Source organism: Ambystoma mexicanum, chromosome 6p (genome assembly GCF_040938575.1).
Source record: "Ambystoma mexicanum isolate Mex_15411 chromosome 6p, UKY_AmexF1_1, whole genome shotgun sequence".
NCBI classification, from domain to species: Eukaryota; Metazoa; Chordata; class Amphibia; order Caudata; family Ambystomatidae; genus Ambystoma; species Ambystoma mexicanum.
Window position 1 is genome coordinate 356,419,760 of NC_090935.1, and position 27,731 is coordinate 356,447,490.

The window sequence follows — 27,731 nt, forward strand, 5'->3', positions numbered from 1 at the left end:
ATGTGTTTTTACTTTTAGATTTTTCACAAGGGATGTTTGTTTTAGTGGTGGCTGGTTTACTTTTGTTGAACGAGTTTACTAACTGTATTGTTTTAATGTTTTCTATAAATTGTTTCAGAGGAAGATGACTATATGTCTTGTTTTCATTCTTATCTGCTCTATTTTTTCTTTCTTTGTTTTCTATGGAGTTGCTTTATGTAAGGCGTTGTGTTTTGCCTGTTGGGGAAAAAAAGAAAGTTTGTGTTTTGAAAATTGTGCAATGTTTATGCATGTATTATGCATGTATTATGCATGTGTGTGATTGTGAAGTGGGATGATAGGTGTGGTTGAGAAGGATGAAGAGTAAGAGAATTTACAGGTGTTATAGGCTTGGGTTAGTGAGTAAGGGAGTGGTGGCGTGATGGAATAAGTAGAGACATTATGATGTTTTGCGGAAAACAGTGGTTGTTATAATGGTGTGATTTACTACATTGGTATGATGGTTGTGTAGATGTATTGGGCAAGGGGTGAAGAAGTGTGTCTGTGTGTGCTAATATGTGTTAGTGATTTGGAACGGAATGAGTTTCAAAGTTGTTACGTTGGAATTAAGACCCTATGTGCATAGGGGTATGGAATAATAAGGAAGTAAATTGTAGTGTAGAAAATGTTGAGGGATAGCTGTGTTGTTAGGAAGTAAGGAATGGGGGGCGTCTTGAATAAAGAACAGTGTTTAGATGGGAATCGAAAGAGTGTGAATGTTGCAATATAATGAGTATGAGTGAAATACATTGTTGATGAGTAGAACAGAATATTCTAGGCTAGTATATAGTGAAAGTACATTGTTACAATTAGACCAGTAACCATGCTATACTCATGTACTTACTTTGTAGGATGTGAAGAGTGTTCTTTCTTCGGTAGCTGTTTTGTTAAATATTCTTTTTTCCTGTAATTGTAAAATAAACTTAGTGGGTATATGTGGTAATAGCGAAGTACTTTTTAGTAAGAGAGTTTGTTATTTATTAAGGTAGTAGAAGTTTTTGGGGGGAAAAGCGTTAATGGAGGTGGGTTATGGGTGATGTAGTAAAGTGTGTTAAGTATATTGTTAGAAAAAATACCGGAGTGGTGGGCACCACAATGTTTACTCACTTCTATTCAATGTGTACATCTCTCAGTTAGTTTTCAATAATTTTAACCTGGAGCTGCCAGTTTAAACCCCGCTAAACCACAAACAAACGAAAACAAGGCAACTTTGCCTTATTATAACTGCCGCTTCTCAGTTGGCCCCTAGAGAGGGTGGCAAGTTCCCAGAGTATTTATGTCCAATGTTCTTAATAAAATCAAAGCATCAGTTAAATCTGTGCAGTTTTGGCCAGGAATGTTTTATTCACATTCCTGTTTTTGTAATAAGATTTATTCTAAATGTGATCTGTTGGGCGATCATATTTTGCCATCAATATACATTTAGCCAATGCATTTCGGTGAGAACCTTTATCAGGTCTGTATATAGGCTCTTGATTACATCATCAAGCTAAGCATAGTAATACATTTGTCAATACAAGTACGTTAAATGGTTTATATACAATACATAAACAAATTCACACATACCATTTTGTTTGTCCCACGAGTATTCAATTGGTACACCAGAAAAAATGAATGAAAAACAGAAATTGCCATTTAGTATCAGCGTTACAAAACTCTATGTACACAGTTTAAGGACAGAAACGTCTCCTACCTGATCGCTTTCAATGCGCTATCTCTGTCCAATATAATAAGCCCCAAAGGCTTTATTTTTGCAACACTCACGGCTACAGCCACGTGTGTTGCAGGTGCATGGTGAAACACATACATCAATCATGTCTCTGTGAAAGAAACAGGCTATTAGACAGCCGTTCTAACATGTCTTTTGCGATTATATAGATCAAAAGCACATACGCTTCGCGCCCCACCCCTGGGTGTTTACCCTGGGGCGGGGATGTCTCCATGACAACTCCTGAAACGCAATGTGCAGCCAAGCTGTCAGCGCCGTTCTCGTGTGATTGACATTAGTTTCGGTCTGTTACTGTGAATGCAAGTGCATTGTAGCGTGATTGTAGGGATCTGTAAAATGAGTGTTATAAGTGTTGTATAATTTGTGCTGTTCTAAATTTCTCATTATCGCGGCTAACAAGGTATAGCTACCTCTTTGGCGTCTACTAGCTAATGCATACAGGTTATGTACAAAGCTAACTATCATTAGCTTACTATGTGTTCGGGCTCGTCCAGCCCGGAAAACTTAGAAAAAAAAAACACAGCTAGTGCTTATTTAAAAAAAAAAAAATAAATAGCACTTACCGAGATTCAGCTGCAGCTTTCCTGCTCTGGTGTCCGGTCCCCGTCCTCCGCCTACAGCACTAATGGAAGGAAAGCCACCCAGCGGTAGCTTTTGTTTACTACAGCTGGCTGGCTTTTCCTTCATTAGTGCCGCAAAAGCAAAAGCCAGCACAGGAGGGCCTCCAATTCACAAAATGGGTGCGCCCATGTGCTTGCTTTTGCGAATTTTGAGCTTGAATAGCTCAAAATTTTACATAGGAAGTTTAAAAAAAGAGAATGCTAGTATTTTTTTTTATGTTGCCTATCTAGTTCTTAAATAACATTTTTTACTAGACCATCCCTTTAATTTGTGCATTGTTAAGTGAGTTTGCATTGACTTTGTAGTACGAAAATACACTTTGGACAGTACCATGAATACGTGTTTGTGTTGGCAGTGCTAAGTTACTTTTTAGCAGTGGAAAATCACTTTGCACTGTGCAAAAAGTTAATGACTCAGGCCGTTTGGCAGTATATGCGTATTTGAGAGCAGGTGGAGAACTGTGGCACTATAAGGGATGTAATGAGAAAGGTTGGAAAGTTTGATGTTGATATGGAATAAGAAATGGAAAATGGTGTGCATTTAAGTGTTTATTTTTAGGAGGATTTTGCTGAAAGTAAAAAAAAAATGCATATGTACATTTACAGCAGAACTGTGTCCAAGTGTTTTGTTAAAGAAAAGAAAAGCTGATTTGTAAATGGCACTTGGTTCGGGAACAGTAACTGCCACTTGATATTACCAGGTGTAGAGTGCTGTCATATATGGCATTTGATAGTGGTAAAAAAGAGAATATGCTTATTGAGAAGATTAGCATAGGGTTAGTGGCAGCAACCCTGTATGTATTTATCTATATATATATATATATATATATATATATATATATACTCTCCACCAGGGTGTAGACTGCCACTAGCCATATATATATATATATATATATATATATATATATATATATATATATATATATATATATATATATATATATATATATACATACATATGGCTAGTGGCAGCCTACACCCTGGTGGAGAGTATTTTCCCCCATTGCCGTTGGAAGAGGAGGAGCTGAGCATTCAAACACTCCAGCCACAGTGGAGCGTGGCGGAGTGTGATCGAGTGTTTGGTGTTGAAGTTGTAGCAGTCTACACCCTGGTGGAGAGTCTTTCCCCCATTGCAGCTGGAAGAGAAGGAGCTAAGCATTTAAACACTCCGGCCACAGCAGAGCATGGTGGAGTGTGATCGAGTGTTTGGTGTTGAAGGTGTTGCAGTCTACACCCTGGTGGAGAGTCTTACCCCCATTGCAGTTGGAAGAGGAGGAGCTGAACATTCAAACACTCGGGCCACAGCGGAGCATGGCGGAGTGTGATTGAGTGTTTGGTGTTTCGTGGGGCATATGCCGCAGAGGCCGGACTCTTGATGGCCGTGCAGGAGCTCCTGACCAGTGTTCCCTGAAAGCTGACTGCAACCCGAGAACCCAAAATAGAAGTATAGTTTGCCTGTTATACCGGGGCTGCTTCTGATACACAGGCTTCAGACTGTGTGGTGACTGGGGGGGGGGAGTTTAACCCTTTGAGCCCACAGCATTATTAAGACACATTGTTGTAGTTAAACGTTGTACTTAAAGGTGACCGGCTTGCAAGTGAGCTTTAATATTATGCATTTGGGCCAGTAAGCCGCCTGGTGACTATGGAAGCGTGTCCCTTTTAAGCCCACGGTTTGAAATTGATCCGGCCCTTCTCTCAGGCCTGACAGCGCAGAGTGCAGCAGAAGCGCACATTTAACCAAATTGGCTGATCACAGTGACCTTTTGCAAACTCTGCATTATTTTACCGGGGGCACAATAGATGATACACCTGGAGAGCCCGCTTTGGAAGCAAATATTCCAGCACTGGCGGATTCATTAAAAAAGGGGCCCTGTAAAAACAAAAGCAATCACTTCAAGCAGCTACAGAGATGATGTCACCAGCTGGGCAGAGCGAGTTAAATATAAATATACATGAAGTGCCAGCTGCAAATAAAACTCGTTTGCATTCCACCTTTGATGGAATAGACTCTCTATTGGACTTGTGCTATCTTGTGAGTAATTCCATGAGACCCATGAAGGTGGTAACTCTGGAAGACTCTATTAATGCATCCATTGGCTCCCAAGTAGGTGGGAGGTCAATTGAGGCAGAAGGATGGAGGTGATTTTCCGGTGCCCTATTGTCCCAAAGACTGTCAGGAACTCCTAATTTGGTAATGGATGATACACCTCCATCAGTGAGTCTGGAGGTGTTAGGTGTTAACAATCACTCAAATATTCCCAATGAGACCTCTTTAAATCAAACAGCAGAAAACAATGTGGTGCACTTTGCAGTGAAGGTGCTTCTGAAACTTTGTGGGCGCATTCACAATGAGGTGGAAAAATATGGAAACGGGCTGGATAGGGTGATAGAAAAATGTAATCTTCCCACATCTGATGATGAGATCAAGGAGGTGTCTATTTAAAACCTGCAACCACCTCCGATTAATATCGAATCTCAAGAGGAAGTCATTGTTGAAATCCCTCAAGCAGAGTTATCCCCCCTTAATTATCCCATCCATTGGGATAGACGTAGAAGAAAGCGTCTCCAAGAAGGAGTGAACGAGGCAATAAATCCTGACAAATTGCAGTCCAATGAAATTGATCAACCCTTGAATTCAACTATTGTCACTGGAGTTGTTGCACCACAAAGAACAAAGAAATTATGAAAAGAAAGAAATCCGAAGGAAAAAACGTAGATAACAAAACGCGGGCACATTAAAAAGCTGGCTTCTAAAGGATAATCTTTCTATACAAGAAATTGAACAATTGATTGAAGCTCCTGACCAAACCAATGAGAACTTAAATAAATCTCGAGCTCCAGAACTTTCTTTGGCAGGCAGGGGTGATTTACCCGCAAAAATGTTGTGTTCTACCCCAGCCAACATTGTTCCAGCATCCTTGCCGCCATTGAGGGTGTACCTTGATAAGCGTATAGTGACAGTTTGCCAGATGTCTTCTATTATAAAAAAAGAACTGTCATCAATCGACCAGCACTTCTCAAAATGTTCACAAAGATCCCTACCCTCTGCATCCTGAATTCTAGTGATCTAGACTTTCTGCAACCCTTAGGCCCACGTTATGCGATATGTCAAAAATTCACTGTGCACCTCCTGCCACGGCATCCGTAATCAGAGTACAATTTGAATTCGTGGAATTTCTGGGTTACAAATTGGACAGTGAAACTGAGTTGAAACCGGGGGACAGTGTATGTGATAAATGCAAACATTTTAACAAAAATGATAAACAAGTCACGCCTGTGCTTCCGAGTAAAGTTGCGTGTCAAGGTTTTGATAATAAGCAGGAGTGGAAGTGGTTACAGAGTATTATGCCGGGGATGGGGGTTCTGCATGATTGAACTAAGATTTTGTCTTGGAACAATCAGGGCCATTCACACTTTTCCTCAGGGGGTGCGTTCGTTTTCATCAATGGTAGATTTCAACATATTTATGTTACAGGAAACTTGGATGCTGAAAGATTTTGTCTTAGATGGGTATGTGATCTACCAGATTAAGGCCACAAACGGCCCAATGGGTAGACCCTCAGAGGTCTACTGATGGGGATCTCCCATGCCTTACCCTCCTCGACTGTAACTCCTTTAGAGGAGGGTGGTAATGTTTTGGCAATAGAAATCCGTTTGTTGCACACGTCTATTGGTGGTATTTGTTTATGACCCACCTGGGAATGAGAAATCTGAAAGAACCTTTGAATATTTAGATAGATTGTTTGTGAGGTGGGTGGAGCATCCTGAGCGAGACATGATCCTTTTATGTGGGGACATGAATGCGAAGTGAGGGGAATACACTACGAAAGAGCTTGCAAGTCACATACCCAAAAGAAATAGAATGCTATTGAAAGCTCGAAATGTGCAAGGAGAAGAATGGGAAAAATGTTGGGCGGGATGGAAATTGTCACCTTTAAACAGGTGTCTTGGGAGTCTTGGGAGTCGTCATTTAAGTAAATTGGGATTTTGCATGAACAATTCCTTAGTACATTCTAGACTACTCAGTATCGCAATACACTTCATACATCATCTTCTGACATGTTCGTTTCTGCTTTCTAGATATATTATTATTATTATTGTATTTATTGAGTGTAGGCCAAGCTTTGAGAAGCAACAGAGTTATAGATATATATCGTACAGTTTGACAAATGGTAATTCTGGGTGTGGAGTTAGAATTTTTTTAAACAGCTGGAGGGAATTCCAAATGAATCTCACCTTTAAAGATAATAAACCAAGATCATATCGCATCACGGCTAAAGTGAGACTGGTGGGAGACGTAGTGCACATCGTCACAGTAAGGCTTCAAGCAAGTCCATGTCGTTACAGTCAAGCCAAAAAATAGTTTCAATACCATAGATTATCTTTGGTATCGACTTTGTTTTATAGAATTTAAAGAGAAGGAGGATAGAATATCTCTCATACTTAGCATGCTAAGGATTCAATTTTGTCTGATAGGACATTTTTCAAGGCTGTTTTGTTAGTGCAACCATTGATGCTGAATGAGGAGGAACCCCCAACACCTCTTCTGTCACCCATTTCCCTACATCTCCCATACCACTGTGGAAAATAGATGGTAAAAAGCCTGCCTTTGGATAAGACATTTGGCACAAAGGCAAGAATGCACACGTCTGAGAGAAGACATGCTCTAGTTTGTAGCCTAGTCACTAGAGGGTGTGGTTTAGTGATGTCTTGCAGTCAGAAGTACAAGTCTGTTGACAGAGGGAAGTCTGGTGGTTAAGACACTGGTTGTAGATTTAGGAGTTCAAGAGGTGTGATCTTTGGCAATTCTGTCTGTGTATTGTACAGCGCCTTCATAACACTACTAATAATTGGAAGATATTAAAGATTGAGACTACCGATTAACAAAATACATGTATTAGTATAATACAGATGTCTAACTTATGTCTTTATTCTGTCTTTGATTGTCAAAGTTCTGTTGCATTTTAATTGCATGTTTTCATGTTTTATTCTCATTTGACTATCATTTCAGAATCAAGCCCTACGTCTGGCCACATATTCCAGATCACAAAAGTACTTTGGAGCACCTATGTAAGAAGCAAAAAAAGGTCAGCACCCATTAATGCTCTCTATTACCATCTTTTAGTTTTGGCTCATATGCCAGTGAGGCGAAATCATATCACTGTGTGGTGACACAGCCTCTACGTACGTAAAGCCTCTCGTACTTTCTCATGTATGCCAACGATGCTGAGACACATGATGAAATGTTAAGGAAGGTGTTTGAGAAGCTTCAGGAAGCTGGAATATGACTAAGATAATGACAACTGCATGATCGGGTGGAAGAAGTGGAGTATCTTAGTGCGTCCTGGGCTCAGCAGGTTTACTAATGGCTTGTGTTCCGTCACCAGCTGAAATTCCGTGCCCCATACATACAACCCTTAGTATTCCTCTGCCCATGCACAGGCGAGCATTATGACCACAGCATATTGCACTAGAATGTGCACAGAAAGAGATGGTATTGGAGAAGGCATAACAAGATGATAGGTGCTCATAAACTGCACCCCTGTGCACTATAGGCATATGCCACAGCCATGTGTGCCCCAATGCCTGCTTCCAAGAAACACCACCTTCTTAATGGCAAGCGAGGGCTGTCACTCAGCCACAGGATTTGCTGTGCTTAGTGACGGCAGCCCTCAGCCCTTTCTAATTTTTTAGGAGGGTTGGTCTGTCAGACTTGGGTCTCGAGGTGCTTGTCCAGGGCAACACCTGGTGACATCTCTTGCCTTCAAGGCATGCTGTGGACTGCTAAGGATGCTGCATGAGCAACCCAGAGAATTCAGGGTTTCTATGGTGGCACTGCTGCTGTTTCTACTCTTGTGGCTCACTCTAACCATTATGCAGCAACTTCAGTGCAATTAGCATCCGCAAGGGCTGCCCTGCAGGAGGCCTCACCAAGGTTTGTTTGCTTGGCCTGGGCAGTGATGTATGCCCCACAGGCAGGAAAGTACAAATGACCAGGGAGATGGCAGGCACTCAAAAATAAAATCTTAGCCTGGCTTCATCAAAGAGTGGGCAGTAACCATCTTAGAACTCAAGATCTGAGAGTCCTTCAGAGGATACAGATTGATAATTGGTGTTCCCTTGATAATACTGATTTTATTGTTATTGGATGTGGTCTAAGTAGTTTGGCCTTATTTTTGGACAAAAATACAAATCTGCACAATATGTTGTCATTTACTAAGCTAAGAATTATTGGGAACTGATTTCTATGGTTATCTATGCCTCAGTGCCTTTTCCTTCATGATGCCTTTCCATTTGCTTGATTATGTTATGCACTTCTATGTTATGTTTGTATTATTGTTTTTGTGTTTTTGTCAGCGCACTGAGGCCTATGGGTGTTTTGCGCTATACAAGAAGTAAACTAAACTAAACACTGGAGATGGCTCTCAGAGGAGTGTGGAATTCTCTCAGCATACCGACTGTACAAAAGACTCCTGTGGATGATTTGTCCTGGCTGGTGGGGGCCATTCAGGGACCTATCAAGAGTAGAGGTGGCATGAAGGGACTTTAGTACCCCCTCTGACGCCAGTTTAAAAGTTGTCTCTTGGATACAAGAGGTCATGGCCACCTGTTTAACAATGTTGAGGCTATGGGCCAACTAAGACGAAATAATTTGATTGTTTTGCATGGGACAGGGCCAATAGATTGCCCTATATAAGGAGGTTATAATGTTCTTGTTGAACCTGCAAAATAAGCTAGTTGTGAACGTTCATTGGGTGGGCTTTTGGTGACCAGAAAGCATTGCCAGGGGTTGGGGGTTAAGCAACTAGTTTCCTCCTTACATGGTGCATTGTTTGTAGAATTAGCAATGAGTGGTGGTTTAATGATCCAACATATACTTTTGATAAATACATACTGGCACGAAGGTGTATGTGAGTTGGATATTTTTCGGATAGATTTAGAACCGTTCGTAATGGATTGAAAACTCATCTTTGAAAAGGACCTGGTGCTGTTAGTGGAGCACCTTAATCCTCCTGTCCTTTAATAGATCCCGACAATGACCTTGTGCAACTAACTCTCTTAAACTTGTGTATGATGCAAAAAGCCTGGTGTGGCTGATCAATTGTCTACTATGATGGCCTTTCTGGTTTTGCAAATGTCAAATGGGGCCATTTCTGGGGATGTCCAGAGAAGGGTAACCTGGCATAGGGAAGGCAGTGAATCTGTGGTAGATTGTTTCTTTATGGAACAATTCCTGTTTGAACATTGTAAAATTATGGAAGTTTTGCCCCCCAATTGGAGTGACCACCACATGTTGTTTTTGGAATTTGAATTCCACTTAGGATTTGAAGAGCTAGGATTCCTGGTAGGTTTAACGTGCAATAGAGGAAAAAAACACGTAAAATGGAATGATGGATCAATTGATAAAATGAATCAAAACTTGGCAGGATTAATGGCTGTCACTAAATACAAATGTAATTTTTAGAAAACTTCAACCAATCGATGGTGGATATTCTGTGATTTGTTTTTGAAAGGAAAATAGGTGCTAAATCGTCTTTTAAAAAAAGAGCAGTTCCAATACATGCGTTCAACAAAGATATTGCCCAGGTTAAAAGGCTTATGAGATCCGAGGCGCTTTGATCAATCCATACAAGATAAGGTGATAAAAATGGGACTGAAGAAGATGGCTAAAACGAAATATAAAATCTTTTAAAAAATGTTTTCAAAGCCACAGCCCAGAAATTCTACAACGGGATGCTGAACATATGATGGTGATCTTAACGGATAAAAACATGGGGGCCTTTTGGGAATTTATTGATAGGCTTAATTGTGGGCAGGTACTTAGTCAGGTAAAAATGGTTGATGAGGAGGACTCGGTAGACCATTTCTCTGCTCTATATTTTTATGATGGCAGCCCCTCAGAGCCGACGGCTAACATTGATATGGCTGGAGCTTATAAATGGTAAATGGCGATAGATCAGAACCAAGTAATGGGCATTATCTGTAAAGCCAGTGACTAAAGGTCCCCAGCACCTAATAATCTTTCGAATTAATTATTTAAGAAGGACCCAGCACTATGGTCCTCAATACTAACTATTTTGTTCAGGGAAATTGTGAGCAGCAATAGATAGCCAGATTCTTGGTACAATGCATACATAATACTGGTATTAAAGAGGGGTGTGCGGACCGACCCAAAGAATTACCGCCCCATTACCATTATAGATGCGGATGGGAAGGTCTTTAATACATCTGGAATCTTGGGCTGCCAAAGTCAGTTGGCTAAATAAGCGCCAAACTGGCTTCCGAAAAACCCACAACACTAGGCTCAGAGGAATTGTCACCAGGTGCATCCAGGATACACAACGAAATATGGCTCTCCCTGGCCACTTAACCTGCCCCCCGCTCTCTAGGCATGTATGGCAAAAGGCAGCTATTGAATTTCAAGGGCCAACTCAAAAGGGGAAATACCTACTTGTCGTAATCCCAATAGCGAAAGAGGTCTCATCCACAGCAGACCCATCAGTAACGACCATCTTGGCCCAACATTTCAGTGAGTGGGGTGTCCCAGAATCAGTGACATCTGACAAAACGCCACCATTATGTAGACATGAATTCATTCATCTATTTATTACTTATGCGCCTAATACCAGAGACCAGTCTCTAAGCGCAGGCCGGGATTCGAACCTAGACCACCACATTGCCCCTGAGCTATCCTCCCTGCCCTGGATTCAAGTGATTAGCCAGATACCTAGCAACAGAACACCTCTGTGTCCACAAGCGAATGGCATGGCAGAAAGGTTCATGTCATCCATCAAGAGAACGATACACCGAGGTGAAGCACAGACGATGCACTCCTTAATCTAGCCCTCTGCATGATGCTAAAACACTACAGAAATACTCTTCAAGACCACACTGCAACCAGCCCTGAAGAGCTTCTGCTGAGCCGCTGTGTAAAGTCAGGGTTTCTGGGGGTAAAAACAGAGATGGAACCAGAAGATGCAAAAATGGACTGGAGGATAGGTCTGTGGCAACGCTCGGGCCTTGGAGGCAAGACCACGCTGAGCAAACACAGGTTCGAATCCCAAATCCGCGCTTGGAAAAAAAAACTACGGGTTATGTGCACTGCAAATAAATGCAAAAAAACCCATCAGGGAATGAGAAGGCCAACAAAAAGACAAAAGCAAAGAATACACAGGCAGAAGGTGGACGAACCAGAAAATCCACCTTTGAAGCAGGCGATACTGTCATATTAAAACCGCAGCAAGTGAGGAAATCTAACTAAAACCTATTTTTACGCTCAGGGGGATTCTCAATATTTTTGCAGGAAGAGTGGATGCAAAGACGGTTTCCCACGTGCATTGCCGCACCACCTACAAAAACGAAATGGCTTTATGCAAGCATGACATTTTCATAGTTCTGTAAAACCCTATAGTTCTGTAAAACCCTATAGAATCTGCCCGGTTTCAGTGCAATCTAAAAGCAGGCAGAGGCCTACAAAGGGTGCCTGGCGGGTGGCAGTTACACTCTTTGTAAAACAAAGTTGTCAAAAGGTGCTAAGGCTTTTTCACCTATTTCAACACATTTTATTGGCACTTCGGCTGGCACATCTTGAAAATGCGTGGAGGGGACCCAAACGTACAGAAGTGCAGACATTGGCAGCCCGCGATGTAATTAATAATTTGAAGAAAACGTGAACCTTAGGATTTAAAAGAAGACACCAACGTTTTACAGTACGTGCTGAAGGCTTTGTGTGCTTATGGTTTAATTTTAAGGAGGTAAAGTTTATTTCAAAAAATTGTAATTGTACTTGTAATTGTTTATTTGTAAAGCGCTTACACACAAGTGAAGTGCTTCAAAGTGCTTCAAGGCGGGAAAGGAAACAAGGGATTACAATCGTCATTCTTAGGCCTTGACGATTCCGAATGATCAAACAACAATAGCTAGTATGCCTCGCCAGAGACATATCTATTAGTGTAAGTGCGTGAGAAAGAGTGAGGAAAGAGAGAGGGGACATATGGTACAATGTACTACAGTACTAGGCATGGTTAGGGAGGGGAAACAGAGGGAGGACAGTACAGACAGACATGCTAGGCATAGTCCATTCAGGGTCGTGAAGTGTGCAGAGACCGGAAGGGCGAGGAAGGGGGAGGAGCCGGAGGACAAGTGCACCCAGACTGGCAAGGGACAGGGTTACGTACAGAGTGTTTGTCTCACTTGTGGAGCATAATGCACAAGTGCCGGCTAAGTGCAGAGGCTCGGAGGCAAGTGCAGGCCTGGCGGGGGAGCCTGGGATCTGTACTGCTCTGAGGTGCACCAAGCGACCAGTCAGTGAGCTGAGTAGGTTGGGAAGAGGAGGGAAACAGGGGAGGACAGAGGAGGTTAGCATGGGAGAGAAAGAGGAAGAGAAAAGAAAGGAAGGTCTTGAGGAGTTTCCAGAACTTAAGGAGGTCTGGTTCAAGACGGAGAGGGGCAGGGTGACTGTTCCAAAGGTAGGTGGAGTGGCTGAGCTTGGGTTAAAAGCAGTGTAGAAAGCCAGCATTATGCCCTCCAATTTTCAGCACCACCATTCTGAAGTGAGTGGAAAGACTGGAGGGGAGGCGTCGTGCTTTCAAGCTGTAAAAGCTGCTGAAATCCCTCACTATGGGGTCAGTGTGTGCAGCAGTATTTCTTTAAAGACTACTGCTTTTCTAATTCATGAAAGTGTCCTAAAGCTTTTAGTAAATTACAAAGTGGTACTGCAGTCTGGGAAATGCCTTAACAAACAAGGGGAAATGTGTGCAGTAGATGCTGACGACACATTTGAACTCCTGGTTGACAGGGCTGTGCCAGGAGAATCCCCTCGCAGTATTCCTAATGGTTACCAGGCTCATTGTCAGGCCGTAAATCAGGCACCTACAAACATTGAGGTTTTCATGTTCCTAAACAACATTCTTTCTTTGTTAGAACATAGTGAGTTTAAGATAAGTGTTCCTCCTTCAAGGAAGAACACTTTTCTATTATTGCACGCACCTCGTTCTGCTCAGTGGTAAAAGTCTTTGATAAAGCCATGACTAAGGAACCTACGTTTGAATACCAAAGCATTAAAAAAAGTGTAAAGAAACAACTCTGTGACTTGAGTAGTAGGCAATGCTCTGTGCCAGGGAAGCAGACATCTTCAGGCAACTCCTGAGGGTTCTACGTTATTTTGCCACGGTATTTTTCATAGCAGGTTTTTTCATCGGTGTTTTTTTTTCTCGAAAAACTCATCATTTTTTTTTTGAGGAGGGGGTTACCCCCTCAAGCACCCCTTTTTTTTATTCCCTTACACCCACAACCATATATTTAATTTTTTAACCAGCCCCCCAAAGGAAAAAAAAACAATGAGTTTTTTTTCGAAATAAAAACGCCGATGAAAAAACCCTTGATGAAAAATACTGCGGTGAAATGCGTGTATACCCTCCTGAAGAAGTCGCATTTTAGGCTTACTACTGACCAGAAAGCCCTTAGGGATTTGCTGAGAACAAGAGGAGTAAAGCCTTGCCAAGACCTGCCTGTATTGCTTCCTAACTGTTAGATTTCAATGTATAGATTGGGGGCCAATCTTGGCATAGCAGCTAAGGGGCTAACTGTTCAGACTTCCCACAGTGGCAGTGGAGAACTATGAGGGACATGCTTTCATGCACTTTCCAAGAAGTCTGCTTGCTGGCTCGAAAAGCCATAGTCATAGAAGAGTTGAAGTCCATGGAAGAGCAGTAGTTTAAGAATATGTGATTCACAGTCGGCTCAATGGGAGACAAAGGACCAGGTACTGGATCCTTATGCTCAAATAGTGGAGAAGAGCCTTTTGAACTGGAAAGAGAAATACCTGCACCCCTTGAAGGGTCTTCGTTGAGCGTTATAGAAAATGACATGCACACCCAATCCGCAGGGAGAAAAAACCTAAAGTGGCTTGGGATGACGGGAACATTGATGGATCTGTACGTTTTCCTACAGCTATGAGAAAGTGCTAAGGTGCTAATAACCACGGTGGCACCCATGTCCCCCATAGAGCCACCATGAGGGCAGTAGATATCACATAGCCATTCAGCGTGTCACCCAGAAGTCATAATGTTACCCTTGTGTTACTGGATCACTGCTGCCATGAGCCAGAAATCAAATTTAGGGAAGATGCCTCTTCCAGCAGTCATTGGATTCCTAGGCGGAATCTTTGTGTGGGAAGATGCCCGACGTGGCCTTTAACAGATAATGGTGTGTGATGATGATTTTGCCAAGTGTTTCCATTATTTGTTTGATATTATAATTGTAATGATGAATATTATTATTATTATGGTATTTATTGGGTGCAGACCTATCTTTGGGAAGCAACAGAGTGCTTTAAAATCATAGGGCTGGGAGCTAGCAACAAGGGAGCGCTTCCAATTGGCAGCAAGTAGAAGATCACCAAGACTCAGGTATGGTGGGGACTGGAGGGTATATCGACCTATGTGTTCGGGAGGAGCCATTCCTTGAGGCGGAAGGTCTTACACTCTTATCTGGACTGTAGAAGCAATGTCGATGGGGAGGAGGTTCCAGATTCTTGGGGCGTAGACCGAGAAGGCCTGCCTTCTGTTTCTATCCTTGCTGCACCAGCAGAGTCGAAGTCTGAACATATCCTTACTTATGTTGCGGTAGGAATGGATTTCGGCTTGATATCACTCCTCACTGCTCACTGCCTGGATTGCACTCTTCCTGCAAAGGCGCTTTCCACTTCTTGAGAGGCCAGCACCTCTCTGGGGATTATTTCTCTGGTTTCTGCCTGAGCAAGAGGGGATGGGAATGGGAAACCTGTGCATGTGTTTTATGTTTTTTTTCTTGCAATCTTTCGGTTTATTGGATTTCTAGAGCACACTTGTATCCGAGGTTCCCTGGATGCTGGTTGCCACTGGGGAATGAGGGCCTTTACTTGTATCCAAGGTTCTCTGGATGCTGGTTGCCACTGGGGAATTAGGGCATTTACTTGTATCCGAGGTTCTCTGGATGCTGGTTGCCACTGTGGAATTAGGGCATTTACTTGTATCTGAGGTTCTCTGGATGCTGGTTGCCACTGGGGAATTAGGGCATTTACTTGTATCCGAGGTTCTCTGGATGCTGGTTGCCACTGGGGAATGAGGGCATTTACTTGTATCCGAGGTTCTCTGGATGCTGGTTGCCACTGGGGAATTAGGGCATTTACTTGTATCCGAGGTTCTCTGGATGCTGGTTGCCACTGGGGAATGGGGGCATTTACTTGTATCCGAGGTTCTCTGGATGCTGGTTGCCACTGGGGAATGGGGGCATTTACTTGTATCCGAGGATCTCTGGATGCTGGTTGCCACTGGGGAATGAGGGCATTTACTTGTATCCGAGGTTCTCTGGATGCTGGTTGCCACTGGGGAATGAGGGCATTTACTTGTATCCGAGGTTCTCTGGATGCTGGTTGCCACTGGGGAATGAGGGCATTTACTTGTATCCGAGGTTCTCTGGATGTTGGTTCCCCCGGGGAATGAGGGCATTTACTTGTATCCGAGGTTCTCTGGATGCTGGTTGCCACTGGGGAATGAGGGCACTTACTTGTATCCGAGGTTCTCTGGATGCTGGTTGCCACTGGGGAATTAGGGCATTTACTTGTATCCGAGGTTCTCTGGATGCTGGTTGCCACTGGGGAATGGGGGCATTTACGTGTATCCAACCTTCTCTGGATGCTGGTTGCCACTGGGGAATGAGGGCATTTACTTGTATCCGAGGTTCTCTGGATGCTGGTTGCCACTGGGGAATGAGGGCATTTACTTGTATCCGAGGTTCTCTGGATGCTGATTGCCACTGGGGAATGAGGGCATTTACTTGTATCCGAGATTCTCTGGATGCTGGTTGCCACTGGGGAATGAGGGCATTTACTTGTATCCGAGGTTCTCTGGATGTTGGTTCCCCCGGGGAATGAGGGCATTTACTTGTATCCGAGGTTCTCTGGATGCTGGTTGCCACTGGGGAATTAAAGCATTTACTTGTATCCGAGGTTCTCTGGATGCTGGTTGCCACTGGGGAATGAGGGCATTTACTTGTATCTGAGGTTCTCTGGATGCTGGTTGCCACTGGGGAATGAGGGCATTTACTTGTATCCAAGGTTCTCTGGATGCTGGTTGCCACTGGGGAATGAGGGCATTTACTTGTATCCGAGGTTCTCTGGATGTTGGTTCCCCCGGGGAATGAGGGCATTTACTTGTATCCGAGGTTCTCTGGATGCTGGTTGCCACTGGGGAATGAGGGCATTTACTTGTATCCGAGGTTCTCTGGATGCTGGTTGCCACTGGGGAATTAGGGCATTTACTTGTATCCGAGGTTCTCTGGATGCTGGTTGCCACTGGGGAATGAGGGCATTTACTTGTATCCAAGGTTCTCTGGATGCTGGTTGCCACTGGGGATGGGGGCATTTACTTGTATCCAACCTTCTCTGGATGCTGGTTGCCACTGGGGAATGAGGGCATTTACTTGTATCCGAGGATCTCTGGATGCTGGTTGCCAGTGGGGAATTAGGGCATTTACTTGTATCCAACGTTCTCTGGATGCTGGTTGCCACTGGGGAATGAGGGCATTTACTTGTATCTGAGGTTCTCTGGATGCTGGTTGCCACTGGGGAATGAGGGCATTTACTTGTATCCGAGGTTCTCTGGATGCTGGTTGCCACTGGGGAATGAGGGCATTTACTTGTATCCGAGGTTCTCTGGATGCTGGTTGCCACTGGGGAATGAGGGCATTTACTTGTATCCGATGTTCTCTGGATGCTGGTTGCCACTGGGGAATGAGGGCATTTACTTGTATCCAAAGTTCTCTGGATGTTGGTTCCCCTGGGGAATGAGGGCATTTACTTGTATCCAAGGTTCTCTGGATGCTGGTTCCCCATGTGCATTTAATATAGAAGTAGCCATGGTTCAATTCCCATGACGGGTAAATGAGACGTGATGAACTGGATCGTCTGAGGGAGGCTGCTCCATACCCAAAAGGAGGGTCCCACATTTTATTATTGCTCTTGGAAGAAGGGACTTTGAGAAAGTGACTAAAATGAGGAACGGCATGCACCCACCATGATGCATCTGCTGGTTTTGGCCAGACAATAATGAGGGCAAAGGCCATTGATGCCTCTTTGCGAAATACAAAGGGATTTAAACTGGATGTGGCTGCTGCATTGGAAACCAGTGCATTTATCACAATATGGGAGTGACAAGGCCCTACAGGGGTGCACTCGCCAACATTGCAGCAGTGCGCATTCTGAAAAATCTGAAGCTTTCACTAAGTAGTGAGAGTCTCAATTTGAAGCCCAAGTAAGATTGACCAATCCAAGAATCTTCACCCAAGGTGGGAGGTCATGGCCAGGTCTAAAAATGCACAAGCCCTGGCCACCACCCATCACCAGAACCTACGTTACAGCCACGTTAACAAGTGATAGCGCATCCCCTGATCCACGACCAATAGACAGAGTTGGCATAAGGTGAGCTCTTGCCACATACCTATGGAGAAGTATCTGGGTGATATTCGCATCTGAATAAAACCTAAAACCAAAGCAATGGAAGAGCTTGGCAAGCGGATTAAAAGAGTGCTGGGGGATCATGAAAGACTACGTGTAACTCCACAGGCCATGGGAATTGTGTCTGAGGTGAAGGAAGAGATAACAACCTATTGTGATATGTGCAGAAAAGTAGGGAACCCCCTTAAGGTTGTAATCGCTATACATGTCTGAGAGATCCTAGGTAGTAGAGGCGGCTGGTCAATATTGTGAAAACTGTCGACAGGCTTCAAAGAATGGAAGCAGTGACCCCGTTTCCCTCTGCGGCAAGGCTTGGATCGTCAGCACAGAGTGAAGGACAGACTCTTTGCCCAAAGCAGGGAAGAAGACAGACTGGTGGTCATCAAAACATCTGAACACTTCACTGGAGTGAATTAGGGGGTGAGACATTCATGACGCCATAAAGGTTCGCCATCAAGAATTGTAATCTTTTCCAGGCATCAATATCGCAGAAGTTGATTTCATATTGTAAAAAACAATTATAGTGGAAACTGGATGCGCTGGCTTGTCGACACTTCATAATCCGCAGGACAGTGTTAAATAATATACAAGTATAGACAAGGGGCTGTTACCAGCTAAACACCAACTCAGGGAAGGTCCATTCAGGGACCCCATAAGTTTTTACCAGGATATGAAGAAGTAAAGACGAGGGGTTGCTACCAGCTCAACACCAATTCAGGGAAGGTTCATTCAGGGACCCCATAAGTTCTTACCAGGATGTGAAGAAGTAAAGACGAGGGGTTGCTACCAGCTAAACACCAACGCAGGGACGGTTAATTCAAGGGCCCCATAAGTTCTTACCAGGATGTGAAGAAATAAAGAAGAGGGGTTGCTACCAGCTAAACACCAACGCAGGGACGGTTAATTTAAGGGCCCCATAAGTTCCTACCAGGATGTGAAGAAGTAAAGACGTGGGGTTGCTAGCAGCTAAACACCAACTCAGGGAAGGTTCATTCAGGGACCCCGTAAATTCTTACAAGGATGTGAAGAAGTAAAGATGAAGGGTTGCTACAGATCAACACCAACTCAGGGGTGGTTCATTCAGAGACCCCATAATTTCTTAAAAGGATTTGAAGAAGTAAAGACGAAGGGTTGCGAGCAGCTAAACACCAACTCAGGGAAGGTTCATTCAGGGACCCATAAGTTCTTACAAGGATGTGAAGAAGTAAAGATGAGGGGTTGCTACCAGCTCAACACCAACTCAGGGAAGGGTCATTCAGGGACCCCATAAGTTCTTACCAGGATGTGAAGAAGTAAAGACAAGGGATTTCTACAGCTAAACACCAACTCAGGTAAGGTTCATTCAGGGACCCATATGTTCTTACCAGAATGTGAAGAAGTGAAGATGAGGGGTTGCTACCAGCTAAACACCAACTCAGGGAAGGGTCATTCAGGGACCCCATAAGTTCTTACCAGGATGTGAAGAAGTAAAGACTCAGGGTTGCTACCAGCTGAACACCAATTCAGGGAAGGTTCATTCAGGGACCCCATACGTTCTTAAAAGGATGTGAAGAAGTAAAGAAGGGGTTTGCTACAGCTCAACACCAATTCAGGGGAGGTTCATTCAGGGACCCTATAAGTTCTTACAAGGGCGTGAAGAAGTAAAGATGAGGGGTTGCTACAGCTAAAAACCACCTCAGGGAAGGTTCATTCAGGGACCCCATAAGTTCTTACCAGGATGTGAAGAAGTAAAGGCGAGGGGTTGTAGCAGCTAAACACCAACTCAGGGGAGGTTCATTCAGGGACCCTATAAGTTCTTACCAGGATGTGAAGAGGTAAAGACGAGGGGTCGCTACCAGCTCAACGCCAATTCAGGGAAGGTTCTTTCAGGGACCCCATAAGTTCTTACCAGGATGTGAAGAAGTAAAGACGAGGGGTCGGTACCAGCTAAACACCAACTCAGGGAAGGTTCATTCAGGGACCCCATAAATTCTTACAAGGATGTGAAGAAGTAAAGACGAAGGGTTGCTACAGCTAAACACCAACTCTGGGGCGGTTCATTCAGGGACCCATAAGTTCTTGCGAGAATGTGAAGAAGTGACGATGAGGGGTTGCTACAGCTAAACATCAACTCAGGGAAGGGTCATTCAGGGACCCCATAAGTTCTTACAAGGATGTGAAGAAGTAAAGATGAGGGGTTGCTACAGCTCAACACCAATTCAGGGAAGGGTCATTCGTGGGACCCTATAAGTTCTTACCAGAATGTGAAGAAGTAAAGATGAGGGGTTGCTACAGCTAAATACCACCTCAGGGAATGTTCATTCAGGAACCCCATAAGTTCCTACCAGGATGTGAAGAAGTAAAGACAAGGGGTTTCTACAGCTAAACAGCAACTCAGGGAAGGTTCATTCAGGGACCCATAAATTCTTACCAGAATGTGAAGAAGTAAAGATATGGGGTTGCTAAAGCTTAACACCAACTCAGGGAAGGGTCATTTAGGGACCCTATAAGTTCTTACCAGGATGTGAAGAAGTAAAGACAAGGGGTTTCTACAGCTAAACAGCAACTCAGGGAAGGTTCATTCAGGGACCCATAAGTTCTTACCAGAATGTGAAAAAGTAAAGATGAGGGGTTGCTACAGCTAAACACCACCTCAGGGAAGGTTCATTCAGGGACCCCATACGTTCCTACCAGGATGTGAAGAAGTAAAGACAAGGGGTTTCTACAGCTAAACAGCAACTCAGGGAAGGTTCATTCAGGGACCCATAAGTTCTTACCAGGATGTGAAGAAGTAAAGACAAGGGGTTTCTACAGTTAAACAGCAACTCAGGGAAGGTTCATTCAGGGACCCATAAGTTCTTACCAGGATGTGAAGAAGTAAAGACTCAGGGTTGCTACAGCTAAACACCACCTCAGGGAAGGTTCATTCAGGGACCCCATAAGTTCTTACCAGATGTGAAGAATTAAAGATATGGGGTTGTCACAGCTAAACACCAACTCAGGGGAGGTTCATTCAGGGACCCCATAAAGTCTTACAAGGATGTGAATGTAGTCAAAATCTATCAGACCAACTGGCATTGGGACGTCATGACCACGTCTGTAAGCTGCAAAAATGTAGAACGTTTTGAACGGCGAACAAAGATAATTTCCATAGGTACACTTTGCCACCTCCAACTATGAACAGCCACTGATTTCCATTGCCAGTAAATCTTGCACCGTTGGCAGCATTGGCCAAGACACTTGGGAGGAAAAACTGTGGTGGAAGTGTACCGAAAAAAGTAGCGGAACTGTGGTCTCAGAAGGGGAGAGGGTAGGCGGGAGCATAGTGTAACATGTGACAAGGTGTTGCATGTGAGGCATTGCTCTACACTTGCACAAGGACATGAATGAACAAATACTCTATACAAAATAGTGAATATGGTCGTGAAAAGTAGATGAATGTTAAACAGAAACAAAATAAAAGTAGTGGAACACCGCTCCCGGCCGTTCCCGCTCACTTCGATCACTGAAAAAGAGCTGGTGCACCACATAACAGCAAGAGAGAGGAAGAACCTCGCACGTCATAGCCAAGTGCTTGGAACCTCACTGGATGCCTGACAAGACCTAAGGTCCTTAGACTGCCCCCTTAACTTTTAACATACATTTGAACCCTCTCATGAATATCTTCTGGACGCAGTAGAGGCGCGATTTCTAGGTCCCCAGTGTATAAACGAAAGGCGTGAATTGAAAGCACACGTGGTTTGAGCCTTCAAAGTGAAGACCATTTGGAAGTGGAGTTGGGGCACAGAATGGAATTCGCGTTTCTGCCATGACTGCCTCCTTAGGGATTAAATCCCACATGGTTTTGCGTCAGCAGGAGATGTTTGTGCTGCGTAAAAATAATGAACTCCTATAGGACCTGCCTGTTTTAGAACCTGATAAACACAGGCACATTCCATAGGAAAGCGAGGGCAAACACAAGGCGTGAAGGCGGTTGCGCCTGTCGTTATGCTCCATTTTGCAAATTTTATTGAAGCGACGCAACAGAGCTTAAGTTCAAAAATGACCCTTTATATCTGCTTTCATTGTATGCGGATGGCATGCACAGTTATTACAATAACTTGTCTCTGTCAGATCCAGATGTCCTAGAAAAATGGATACGCCTCAGAGCCTGGAGGAAACCGAGCTTCTGATTTAAAGGCCAAAACATCACCTAGAAAACATGTTCTCTTCTTACCTCCGCCTTTTAAGCTCGCCTCTCTCACTTTCCACCAGAGGGAGGGACCTGGACTGCCCTGCCATGCCAATCTGCACCCCGAATTCCCAAATGGGAGCAGAGTAAAAGTCCCCCTTCCTCCATCTGCAGACTCCATGTAACTACTAAGGAGCGCCCTGCTGCTGTAGGGGGCGCTAGTCAGTGCAGCTCTGGACTGAGCCAGCGGCCTGCAGGCCAGGTTGCCAGCCTAGCACATCAAAGGCAACATAATGCCCTGAACATGGGTCACCCCACAAAGAATCATTCTGCCATCACTGCTAGGATTTATTCTCCAGGTGTTTGGATGTGGGCTACGCGTTGCTCTTCACATAGGCAGACGGGGCTCTTTAATGGAATGTCCCCCATAGAGCCACCATGAGGGCAGTAGATATCACATAGCCATTCAGCGTGTCACCCAGAAGTCATAATGTAAAGCTGCCATTTGCCTTCCATGTGAAATTCTTGCCTGGACAATCGCGCCAGGAAGGTGATTTTTATTTTACTCACTCCTAAAAAGCGCTCCACGTGTATTCTAGGGCTGGTGTTATTTACCATTCTAAATTCCCACCCGGGAATATTTCGGGAAAGTTCTTGATTGTAGTCAAGGTGCATATGTGAGTACATTTCGCCCCCTGGCGGTAGTTCCACGATGAACTTTACACTGGCTACCCCAGGTTGCTAGCCCAGTGGGCCGAGTATGACACAGGGGCCTTTAAATGCAAACACATGTGGCGAGGTTGCACTGATATACCCATTTGCTTGATATAAGCACTAGGCTTTGTCCTGTCTGAGGGCACAGATGGAGGTTCAGGGGTGTCTGTTAAGCTCCTGATGTAATCATTTACTATCTTTTAAATGTAAGTGGATTTTAAGGTGCAGATAAAAGGAAGCGTTTGGGAGTATCTTAAGGGCGTATGTTAGGTTTCCCTTTGTCTGACCAGAATAATGAGCTACCTGGGGTTTCCTATTTGATAGACACATGTGGGCCTACTGGAGTGATCGAAGTGAGCGGGAGCGGTTGGCAGAGATGCGCCTCTACTTTTTAAATTACGTTTTACCATTCCTATACTTTTATTTAAAAAAGAAACCGTTCCGGAAGGGCTTCTTTTTAAAATAAGTGTGTAGGTAGAAGTTGAAACTTGCTCTTCAGTGCAGTGCACTGCACGTTTCCTTAAACAGCAGGCGTGTTTTTTGGGGGTTTGGGTTGCGCAGCAATGGGGTTTGTGAGGAGCTTGGTCAGGCCAGCAGATAACATAGCTCCACTACTTCTTTTCGTACACTTCGACCACTGGCCTACCAGCTCAACAGGCGATGGTACTGAGCAGGGGACATTTAGGAGTCAATGGAGAAGTATGCCGATGGGTTCTCAGCCAGCATACAGATTTACAAAGCTCGGTACCCGGCAGCCGGTTCTGCATTGCTCCCACATGAAGATCTGGGCCCTTATATCAGAATCAGGACCAAAGAAGAGGAGTGTGGGTTTTAAGCAACACAACAAGTGCACATTGTACCGCATGGTCTGGTCGTCTTCGATGAGAATAGGTCTTAGCTATTAAATGCTTTGGGTGTCAACTTTTGGCCAGTGTTCTTTAGGTATTTACAAACATGGGCGTCAAACAATTGGCTGCAGTATTATTATAATTATTATTATTATTATTATTATTATTGTTATTATTGAGCGTGGACATAGCTTTGAGAAGCAACAGAGCACTTTACAGAGCTATACACCAATACAGATACATAACAGAGCGCTTTACAGAGTTGTACAACATTACAGATGCCTAAGAGAGCACTTTTCAGTGGTATACAACGGAACAGATATACAGCGGGCGTAGGATAAATGCTTGGCTGCGGTAGGTCTAGGATCTATTTCTGTCTTGAAATATGGAGTTTTCAGGACAACAGCAAAAGCACAAAACAAATGCAGACAAATGTACAACAAATACAGATGGTAACTGACAATGTTGATGTCTTAGCTGGGATTGGTCTGTTAAATGTTGGGCTTGGAACCTTGAGGTCAATGGTCTATGGCTGTTTCCATGTTGGGTTGTCAAATGCTTGGTAGAGTGGGGCGCTGTTGGTCTCGTGATGTGTGATGTTGTGATCAGCGGTAGACAGTTTTTCAGCTTCTTCTAGTTTTGGTGCCGCCCAGAGGCCACAGTGAATGACTCGATGAAGCTCAAATGCAATCCAAGTGTTCTCATCTAGAGCGGACACATCTCCAGTGACAGTAGCACCGAATGACATGGGTACTGGCCCCAAAAATGAAGAGCAGACGAGGGGGCACTAATCAGGACTTTCGGCACTATAAGACATTTGCACTGGTCAACAAACTTGAATACTTTCACAATTGCTGGTCTCTAGCGCTGCCAACTCAGCTTCGTCTCATTGTTCAATGGTCCTCTCACCCAGTGGTGTGTCCCCTCCTCTTACCTGAGGTGGCGGGAAGGCATAACAGTTGAGGCTTTCATCCAAGTTGGTTCTGTGTTCAATGGTCCTCTCACCCAGTGGTGTGTCCCCTCCTCTTACCTGAGGTGGCAGGAAGGCATAACAGTTGAAGCTTTCATCCAAGTTGGTTCTGTGTTCAATGGTCCTCACACCCAGTGGTATGTCCCCTTCTCTTCTTACCTGTGGTGTCATGAAAGCATAACAGTTGGGGCTTTCATCCAAGTTGTTTCTGTGTTCAATGGTCCTCTCACCCAGTGGTGTGTCCCCTCCTCTTACCTGAGGTGGCGGGAAGGCATAACAGTTGAGGCTTTCATCCAAGTTGGTTCTGCCAAAACAGAGGAAGGGAGCACTGGTCCTGGGCTCATTCTGGGTAGTCTTGGTGGATCCCAGACATTCCATATGTTATCCGGCAAGATCACCATTAGGACCCCTGGCATTGGGGTTGCTCTGACTTTGGTTTGCGCTTGGTCCACAAGCTTCTAGCCTGGTGTGGTGACCTGTGGATGCAGTTCAGAAGTGCAAAACAGGGGGCTCACCTTTGTGTTTGGGGTTCACGACTTCATTGGAGGCTGTGGTTCAGGTAATCCATTCTGTGGTCCATTGAACATTGTCTGCCAGTATTCCTAACCTCAGCAGGCAAAGCAAGGACACATGGTATGTGTTCTAATGATTCCCCCCTCCCCCGTGGGGTTGCAAAGGATGTGAGAGGCCTCGACTTCTAATGTCGCTGCATCTGGCGATAGGCTGCCACTCAAACCAGTGTTGCATTCCCCATCATTGGGAACATCTCGTTTATATTTGGAACTGGATGGTGGTCTGCCCAAATCGCCAAATCGTTCACAGAAATCTATGCCTCTGCTTATTGGCTTTTCTGGTCACGTGTTCACAACAATTGCTTTCAGCCACTCACGTCGCCTACTCAGCTCAATACACAGCTTCGTCTTGATTGCCTCTGGTCATGGGCACAGCTTATGGCTATGGGGTACAGCCCCTCTGTTTAAAGCAATGCTATGCATACAACCCTTTGACCTGGAAATGCGATGCGTTTGGAGACATGCTGGCGGCCCTCTTAGCATCCAGTCTGGACATGTTGAGTCCCTGCACTTGCACCGCCACAACTGGCTCGAACTCCATAGCTAACCACCCTGTTCAGAAACGTTCTCATGGGAGGGCAAAAGGGCATGTGGCCCGCCCTTCCCCGCCCCCCCCCCCCCGCCTTGGAGGGAGCCCCAAGTGGCTTCCTGATTCAAAGAAGCGAGTGCCCGTTGAAACGTAAGAAATCTGTTGGGGCTCTGCTAACGCTCCACAATTTCTTGTTGAAAAGGACAGGCTGCTTTCATCTATTAATCCTGTAATGCGTTTTCTGTGTTAGCTGTGGTATTGATAGTGTGTGTGTTCACTACTGCACAACTCCTGTAGTATTGTCACGTTTCTGTGGGATATATATTGATCATGTGCAATAGCAAACATTGAAAGGCATATTGCTAAATGTGAGTGCCACAATGGTTCCGAAGATAGCGCAGTGTGTTACGCACTCATTACAGAGATTTGAGTTCATATGCAGATTACAGGATCAAATTCCAGCGAGGCTGACTCGACCTTTCCTGTGTCCTTAGTACAGAAGCCTGCAAGGGCGTGCATATACTCTAGCGAAAGTAACACCTATTGTGCTGCAAAGCAATGTAAGCGAACATGGCATCCAACATGATGAAGGCACAGAAATTGGTCCCTCCAGACAGGGATTGTAAAGCCCGAGCGTCCGCCTCGTGTTATAAGAATAAGGTATTAGGTAAGCGAGGTGGGTGGGGAGCCACATTTGAGACTGTGGAACCAATGTTTCCAGCCTCGTAGCCTGACTTTGCCAGTAGACGATACAGTGATCCCTGACAACTCATCGTATATCACTGTATAGGTTTGCCTTTTCACATGCTGCTGGCACTGTTTAGCCAATTGCCTGATTTCTCTTTTTATGTAGACCATTTGAGTGAGGGGGCCACACATGCAAGAGAAACAACCAATATCACAGGCTTCTGGCAAGCAGATGTGCAGGGCTGCTTATTTCACAGAGAAAATGGTTTGCTTTCTTGTACAACTTCAAAGGTTCTTCTGCACATCAGAAATAGCGAACAGTACTTTGGCCGTGTTTAAAGATTGAAAAAACACAATAAAATCCCAGGTGAAAACATTTAAACTCACATTAGATACTTTTCCTGATGATGGAGGCAATGAAACTAGAATCATTCCCATTTTGCGTTGCCTTTTCCTAAATCGTTTTCTTTTTTAAAAAAAATCATTTTGGTTTATTTGATTTGTGTACTTTGGAAGTCAGTTCTACAGAATGGGATTTTTTACTTCATGAAAGTGAAACCATTCAGAAATAATTGCACCTTGCCTCTGGTAAGAATTAGTACTTAAATACAGAAATTGCAGATTGGGCTTAAATCCCAGCTTCACCTCTTAACCAATCTATTTAATCCTTGGAAACTGATTTAATCTCATATTGCCTACACTGTAAAATTACTCTCTCCTAAACATTGTAGAATGTTCAGCCATTGCAAGTGATTTCGTTCTCAAGATACGCTCTTCAGAAAATACTTCACTCATAGTTTATTGGCTATATTATTTAATTGTTAATATTAATAGTGGTCATTGATATATTGCACACCACAGCCATTTGTTTGTTTCTCGGTTGGCAACATTACTTGGAAACCATGGCCTTCTTATCTCAGTCTATGTCCATGAAATGCCAGGCGTGTTTTTTATTCTGATTACTGTAAGTCGGGAGAGGGTAAGGAAACTGTAAGGGAGTACCCATGCTTATTGTCATCGCTGCGGGGGAAGCAAACCAAGCTATAGGTTGTGATAGTGATGAAGGGGGGTGCCAACAGATTTTCTGGACCCCATCAGTATCACTAATTTGGTTCAGTGGAGGGGGGGCCCAAAGGGTTCTGTGCCCTGGCCCCCAGAATTGCTTCAGATGGCCCTGACTCTGATGCCTCCTACCCAGTAAACATTCCCTTTGGTAGGCACATACATACACTTTGCCCATAATGGTCCTCGTCTCAAATGGAATCTCACAAAAAAACCCAATGGTCTCAATTTGGATGCCCCAGTATGTCATGGGTCCAATATCTGGCAAGTCCTTTGTCGGCCCCTCAGGACATATATTTGCTGTGGAATGAGGGTAAAGGCTAAGCCTGAATC

At 44.2% G+C, this 27,731-nt stretch overlaps 1 protein-coding gene across 1 annotated transcript in view; it reads left to right on the forward strand.

Moving 5' to 3' along the window:
* IL7R (interleukin 7 receptor) overlaps positions 1–27,731 on the forward strand; it is a 563,020-nt gene that overhangs the window by 526,620 nt on the left and 8,669 nt on the right. The window contains exon 7 of the mRNA XM_069627128.1: positions 7,382–7,457. Within this exon, the coding sequence (XP_069483229.1) occupies positions 7,382–7,457 (76 nt within the window). The remainder of the gene's footprint in view (positions 1–7,381; positions 7,458–27,731) is intronic.